The sequence below is a fragment of the Rhipicephalus sanguineus genome, chromosome 1, assembly GCF_013339695.2.
Source record: "Rhipicephalus sanguineus isolate Rsan-2018 chromosome 1, BIME_Rsan_1.4, whole genome shotgun sequence".
NCBI lineage: Eukaryota > Metazoa > Arthropoda > Arachnida > Ixodida > Ixodidae > Rhipicephalus > Rhipicephalus sanguineus.
Genome location: NC_051176.1, coordinates 45,921,848 through 45,929,504, shown reverse-complemented (window position 1 = coordinate 45,929,504; position 7,657 = coordinate 45,921,848). Strand labels below are relative to the sequence as shown.

General features: G+C 47.3%; 1 protein-coding gene across 1 annotated transcript; it reads right to left on the bottom strand.

Moving 5' to 3' along the window:
- Positions 1-322: 322 nt before the first annotated feature.
- Positions 323-6,408, bottom strand: LOC119385233 (uncharacterized). The gene is made up of 3 exons (XM_037652733.2): positions 6,283-6,408; positions 2,198-2,472; positions 323-544 (listed from the first exon to the last, which is right to left on the bottom strand). The coding sequence occupies exons 1-3, from the start codon at positions 6,406-6,408 to the stop codon at positions 358-360; spliced, it is 588 nt and encodes a 195-aa protein (XP_037508661.2). The 3' UTR covers positions 323-357.
- Positions 6,409-7,657: the final 1,249 nt, after the last annotated feature.

Sequence of the window (7,657 nt, the reverse complement as noted above, 5' to 3'; positions counted from 1 at the left end):
GCAAGCGGATCTCGAAAACGTTTTCTTCATTGTCGATACCAGTTAATTTGTGCTGCATTAAACATCTTGATGTTCTAAAATTTCATCTACCGATGAAGAAATAATTTGTTACAGTTAACCGAAGTTTTTTACATATGTAAGTATACTAAAAAATCAGTTGGTGCAACAAGAAAGTTTCTAGGGTGTCGGCTGTCAGGCGCTCCATGAGAAGACGACATGCTGTTATCTTGATGAACACGCGCACGAAGTAGAAATGCCAGGAAAATGTTGTTCGTTCGGTGCATGTGTTAGGTAAGTTCACTTAAGAAATACCCATGCGCTTGATTTCTTCCCTCGGTGACATTCTTTTAGCTCTTTTTACCAATAGTTTCCATGATAGCCGCCGCCGTGGTATCCACCGTGGTAACCGCCGCCATGGTATCCACCACCGTGGTGGCCTCTTTCGTGCTGTCTGTCGAGGATGAGCAGGGTGTTGCGCCCTTTGGTGTGCTTGTGGTGGTGAACGTGCTTGGTGTGGTGGTGATGCTTGTGAACAGTGTGAACCCTACACAAGAGCAGTTGAGACACGTGTGAGCCGTTAAGGACACGCGCATTCACAGCTAGCTAGCACGTGACTGTCCCAAGCGAAATGGGACACGAAACGACGAGAACAGCAGATGGCATTGTTGCATATAGACCACATTTTTCAAAGGCTCGTATAATAAACTGCGACACCAGGATACATGCTTGGGCATGCTCAATGGTTTGTTCGCTGTTGGACGCGATGAATCAGCACTATGTAATATGTCTGAATTGAGCAGCGCACAAGGAATACTAACTCATGGCCGACAAGTGACGACTCGAAAGTTTATTTCGAATTGTATGTCTAACAGCGCATGTAATAATGCTGTGTAAAGACCGCAAAATCAGCCGTACTATAATGCGTAAAATATAATAATGTTATAGTAAGGGCAGTCATTTCTGATTTCACAACGAAATAGACGCAACAAAATGATGACATACTGGAATATAAATTGCCACTGGTAACACGAATCACCATAGCACCTGAAAGTAAGAACCGGGAGGCGCCTGAACTACAAAACAGCACTGTCGCAGCAGTACCTTGTGCTACGAGAATGTCGTACGAATATTTTTGGCTGAAAAATATACAGGATATTATTGTTAAGTGGTAGCACGGCCTTGTTCTCGAGCAACGCTTCTGAACGGAGAAACATAGCCGGATGTAAAGAAATAATAATAATTGCCGAGGTTCTAAGTGCCAAAACCGCTCGTATGTGAAGAAATATGTTTTTTTTTTATCCAAGGGGAAGTTCGCTACTTGAATATCTGCGTCGCTGTACTTCAGCAAGGCGACGCTGCACCTGCTACCGTTGGGAAATGCTCTACCGCTTATCAAGTGTGAATCGGTGCCGCATCTCCGCCCTATCCTATTCCGGCATGACGCGTAACATTACCTGTGTTTCTCATGTCTGGGTATTCATTATGAAGGTCCCAACTGTGGCCCATTTAAGTGCAGATTGTTTTAGGTGGTGGTGGTGATGATGTTACCACAGGCGGGGTTAGCCTGGCAGACCTGGCCGGCAATTGCTCCGCCTGAGCGACTCTTTCCATTTAGTATGTGTCACCATACATCACTTAAGCCTGCCTCTCGTGGAAATGTTTCAGCGTCACATATATGCTGTCCTGTACTTTAGTGTCTTTTTTTTTTGCCAATGAAGGATTGCTAATTTGACGCGGACATGCCCATGGAGAAATCGGTAGTCTCATTTCTATGGGTGTGTCATATTGCCCTCGATACCTCTGTGGCCACGCAACCAGCATATTATTCAAGCGCTTTTTAGCAGCCTCAAGAGTGTGAAAAAGCGAAACAAAATGCTAACACATGTTTAGTTTTTGTGGCAACATAAAAGTTTTGACAATGCCCAATGAGCCTGCAACTTAGGCAATGACATCAGAACAGGCTCTTATGTATTTGGAATGCATGCATTGATTTCCTACAGTGCCTTCATTCAGGTGATATTGGTAACTAGCGTCCACACAAAATGCTTGCTATGTTTCGTCTTCTATACTTAGGACACCACTCGCCACTACTGACCCGCACTTTCCTCAATCTAAACGATCGCCGAGTTTCTGAACCGGCTCCTATGTAGCCCTGTAACTCCGTGAGCAGTATTTTACCGGGCATTATGATACTTACGGTACTTTGAAGGGTATAGGGTTGGGTACCGGCACGATGTTTGTGTGGTGAGACTCCTGGTGAAATGGTATAGGGATCGGAATAACGCGCTTCTTCAGCAATGCGTGCGCCAGGAGGACTTTCATGATCTTCTTGTGTTTTTTGTGATGCATAGCTTCACCCGAATGAACCACCAGCGCTAGTAGAACAATTGCTGTGACCCACAGGAGGATGGAGGGCCTCAGCCTTGGCCTCATGCTCATCTCCACTGCCGTAGCCGTCTCAAGGTCACGCCGCTGCAAAAAGAGAAAATAAACTCGTCACAATTAGGAAAATCGCCGTCGCCCGGTGTGAAGTATAGATGGAATGTACACCGGCAGCGATGGACCGTCATACCTAGCATATATACTCCGTTTCATGCATCGGTTATGGTGCTATGGAATCTGCGAAGCTCGCAGCAACAAATAGCTCAATTAGGTTACCACCCATAATTTCCACTTTTCGAGTGAGTAATAAATGAAGATGCTTTGTGCCTTAGAATTAAACAAATGCCGGTATATATATGGTTGTCAGTAGATCATACTGGATCTCTTAGCGTCTCTTTTTTGTCATATTCCGGCCTCTGCGATTAGTTCCATTAGCGCGCAGCCAGAGTCAATCGCGGAGGGGATGAAATCCAAGCGCGAGACGCGCGGACGTACAGATTTTGCTGAACGAACTTCTTGCATAACTTCCACAGCCTTGCACCTGATGTATGAAACGGACTATAGTTATGGCTTCGAATCTCACAATTATCACAGTGCTTGATAGAGTCCACAAGGCCCAAACATAACAAGCACGTACAGTGCTCGGCGATTGAAACCCGATACTCTGAGCGCGTGGCTGCTGGCGGAGAGGATACCGGTGAGGGCGAGAGCGTTCGTGACGCACAGTGACAGCATCAGGTAGACAGCCGTTCAGTCTGTGGTTCGTGGTGGCGCCGGCGGAGCGCTTCGTGCTGTGGCTTCACAACACTGGGCTCACGTGGCGCGCCGCGCCAAGCGGCTGGAGCTTGCGGGCGGGCTTGGATGGATGGATGGATGGATGGATGGGCAGAATCAGTTTTCTCGGGGGTCGGTTCACGTCACATCGGCGTAAGCCATAATGAAGTACTAATTCCTTTGTAGTGAAAGGCAATTTCATTCCGGCCTTGATTTTAGCCACCAATCAGATCCCCTCCTCTTGGTCATTTCTACCTGCATTATGAAGGAGTGCCGCACTCCACCGACGCCACTGACAACAGCGTAGTGAACGATTGTTTACCGGATGCAGTCACCATGCCTCGTGAACGCCCTCGACCTCACTGTCACCCTCGCCGCCAGCAGCCACGCCCTCCGAATATCGCGTTTAAATTGTCGAGCACTGCACTTCACCGGTAGCTGCCCCGCCACGGTGGTCTAGTGCTTATGGCGCTAGACTGCTGACCCGAAGGTAGCGGGGTCGAATCCCGGCTGCGGCGGCTGCATTTTCAATGGGTGGCATCACATCTATTGTGATATGTAGTTCAGCTTAATAGCTGCGATAGCCATAGAGATGTGTCCAGGAATAAAGTTTTAGCGTAAAGTAGTTTAAGGAATTTTAGTCTCTTCTTCAGTCTTCTTAGCTCGAGTGGTGAAACGTTGTTAATTTTCATAAGTTCGGTGGGGGAATCGGATCTTGAAAATTCGCTAAATATAAATTTTACCACTTTTCGCTGCACTCTCTCAAGACTATTGTTATCAGTTTTTGTGCGTGGACCCCGTACTATGCATGTATATTCCAGTTCAGGCCTCAATAAGGCGCCTTAGCACTGCAGCTTTGCATTGAAAGGGGCTTTCTTAGGTTCGTGCCCTAAAAGAGCATTATTTTCAGGTGGCTGCGCTGCAGGTGTTATTTATGTGACCGTTCCATGAAAGAACGTTGTTTAGTGTGACCCGTAAATATTTATAGCTACTTACTTCTTGGTAAAGGCGATGAATATAACGTATACGCCTAAAATGCGGTGTGATTTATTATGTCATTCGCGTTACTACGCTTTCACCAGTGTGTAGTGCCATTCCTCAGCACCTGCACCATGCAAGAATGTCATTTAAACTAGGACGTACACTAGATTGATCACGGACAGAAGCAATATCTTGAAAAAGCAGACCATCATCGGCAACCAATCCCATCTGTGTTACGAACAAGGCCTAAGGGATACCCTTGTGAAGTACAAAAAAAATGTTTTTTTCTCGCGTGCACGCTCATATGTTATGTAGTCAACCGTGCGGGACTATGATTTACCTTCCTGTCTTTCCTCCTCTCTCTCTCTCTCTCTCTCGCATTGGGATGTCTGAAGAGAGGCACTATTCTCGGTCTTACATGCCTTCGTCATACAAAAGTTTGTGCGCAAACTGCCTCTAGGCAAGAAAACCCTAATAGGCAACAATGAAAAAAAAGAAAAAAAAGGAGGGTCATACTGCGGTCTCGGGTGTATAATCCGAGCTATGCTTTTTGGTAGGTGGTTTGCCATGGGCATTCCTTATTATCTTCAGCTTTGTACTGCGTAATTGGTTCCCTAAAATATGACTCTCTGTTGATCTCTCGAAGTCTGATGCGAAGGACTACACACCGCCAGTCGGTAAGCCTCACCCCTAAGTGGAAGGAGTTGGTCAGACAAGCGTGCTTACAGAGTGACGGTGCAATCCACACGCCCAACAGTGTGGCAACCCTACCATCCACAATACCAGAATAGGCTAGTTTAAAATGATATTATTAGATTTAGGTGCAAGACTAATGAACCCCAGGTGGTGAAAATTAATCTGAAGTCTTCCATTACGGTGTGCCTCATACCCGTACCGCGCTTTTAGCACGTAAATCACCAGATATGGTTGTTATTAGCTTATGGTGTTCAATCGTGCCTATATAGTGCCACAAACCTACTGCTCACTGCACTAAGGCCGTAATCGCAGAGAGGCACTAATTTTAGTGGCATCTTAATTACAGTTTCTTGGCGGTATCAAGTATCATGCTTTGCAAAGCAACATTGCCGCTGACGATGGCATCAGTAGATGTTCCGCTATTGCTTTGTCTTTTCCAGCTTGGTTGCGGTGCTCGGCTGCTGATCATACAGCCGCGGGTTCGATCTCGGCCACGGCCGCTTCGCGTTTTGATGGAGTCAAAATGGTAGATGCCCGGCTTCTGTGTGATGTCATTGCGTGTTAATGAACCCAACGAGGTCAAAATTATCTGGAGCTCACCACTGCGGCGTGCCTCTTAATGATGTCCTGTTTTTGGCTCGTACGTTCCGCAATTTACTATTATACTACTATTCACTTTTCTTGTTACGATAGTGAGCGTTAACCCTTCCAAAATGATGCCGAATTTGGAGGTGTTAAACGACTTTCGTGTGGATATTGAGGCCACTTCAGACTTATTGCTCCGAAAGTTAACGTCAAATAAAAAACTCTACAGCAAAATATTCAAATGAAATCTCTACAGTAAAAGACCTTATTCCAAATGCAATTCTGCTTTAATGAACATTCTGCGACATAGCTAGAAGAAATTGGAAAGAGAGAGAGGAACGAAGAGGAAAGGCAAGGAGGTTAACCAAGCTTTGGCTCGGTTGGCTACCCTACACTTGGGGTGGGGGAAGGGGGAATAATAGAGAGGAAAGGGTAGAGAAGAAAGAACAAGTGTAAGAAAGAGATGGATGAACAGTTAGCTTGGAACTACACAACAAAAACTCGCGCTGTTAGTTCACAAAGGACCGAGAGAATAGATCACAGCTTCTCCTACGAGAGAAATCCAGGCCTCCAAGAAAAATCAGAAGGCAGCATCGACGAAAGCAAAGAAAGGAAATTATGCGGCGAGAGCATGTTATTTCGAGAAACACAGCGCACTCAGAAAATGCGGCGATCAAAAGAGCACTCCATTTGAGCGCGAATATGTACCTCTATGATAATGACCCACAGGTAGGCCACAAAAATTAATCTTCCACATTAAAATAATTCTAATTAGAAAGTTCGTACGCTTTCTGTGATAGCAATTTAGAAGTGCGACGTCGTACCTATGTAACCTACACCGGACAAGCCCGCATCGCCGCTCACCTGCAGCAGCTTCGGGGTGGGAGTCAGCTCTCCGAGGTCTGCAGCCGAGGATAGCGGACTTTCACCCAAGCAGACTGAGTTAGCAGATAACTGCGTGTGGGGCGCAGCCCTGGACCTTATATACATGACCAGAGAGCGGGTGCTTTTGTTTTGGCTCAAAAACCACCGTCATGTTCCAAATATTGTAAGAGCGGATGACGCTCGCGAATCTTTCTTTCCTGGAATGACCAGGCTTCCTACGCGGAAGGCGCGTTCTTTCGCCGTTCTTCTGGTTGTCGAGGAACCGACGGCAGGAAACAATGTCTCCTTACTGGCGTGTGTGCGGAAAGGCGTGCCACCCGGTGGGAGCACCGAGCGCCGCTCTGCGACGGCGCACTCGAGCAGTGTGCGCTTCAACTAGCAGGGTTCTTTCTGTGTCTCGTTATAGCATCCACACCCACCCTTTCGTCGGGCCTGCTATAAGGAGGTCTTTCCTCGTGGCTGGCGGAGGTTATCGCGAGTACTCACTCCGTGCCAGCCGCTTATGACGAGCCATGCGAGACGGCTGCTCGCTGAGCGCTCATTCGGTAGGTCCTCCGCCTGAGCGTGTTACGCCGAGCGTGACGCCTTGATGCCGGCTGGCCGGGAAAATGCGGGTCACGGAGAAAGGCCGTTGAGTACAGCGGGAGGATACATACGAGCCCGCATTGACCGTGTGTTTCATGACCAATGTCAGGCCGCAATGACCTCGGCGACGACAAACAGGTACCGCTGGTCCGCGGACGTTTAAGAGAACACCGGTGAATTCGTATCGCCTTCCGAGCTTTTCCCGTGGCGGTCAGCGATAAGGGCGCTTGTGAGAGAGAAGCATTTGGTTGCGTTCACCCCCCCCCCCCCCCCCCTTTCCTCCCCATTGGCGTAAAATTGAAATTCAAGTGGCCGCGTAGACGGGTAGTTAAGTTGCTTAAGTGGGAGCACAATAACACGTAGTTAAACAGAGGTAATGGTAGCGGAAGCCTGACTCCTGTGCCTATCGTTAACACAATACCTTTTCGCGAGTGGATAGCTTACAATGACCGTCGGGAGCGTTGAGTAAGGGTGTTTTGTCTTGGCCCACTGCTAATGTTTAATGAGTTTAATGAGTGTGACCGAACAGGAATGTTTCTTCCTTACGCTTGCATAGTACAGTTTTGGATCATCTCTATGTGCATTGCCTGGAAAGTACATTCGTGGAAGAACTATTGAAGTCCTTCCCTTTGGTGCCCATTCATCTTCTTTGGAGCGGGGTATTGGCACTTAAAACTCCTGAAACTCTTCATTATACCTCCATGGAGCTTGTGCTTCCTACTGCACTTAAGTGTGAATCGATTTCAGGCTTACGTGACAAAATTCCTAG

Bases quoted from the DNA above. Each gene is read 5' to 3' on its own strand.
- LOC119385233 (XM_037652733.2), bottom strand. From the start codon at position 6,408: ATGTATATAAGGTCCAGGGCTGCGCCCCACACGCAGTTATCTGCTAAC. The intron at 2,473-6,282 runs GTGAGCGGCGAT...CTCTTTTTGCAG, and splicing joins CCACCCCGAAGCTGCTGCAG to CGGCGTGACCTTGAGACGGC. The intron at 545-2,197 runs GTAAGTATCATA...GCTCTTGTGTAG, and splicing joins CCTATACCCTTCAAAGTACC to GGTTCACACTGTTCACAAGC.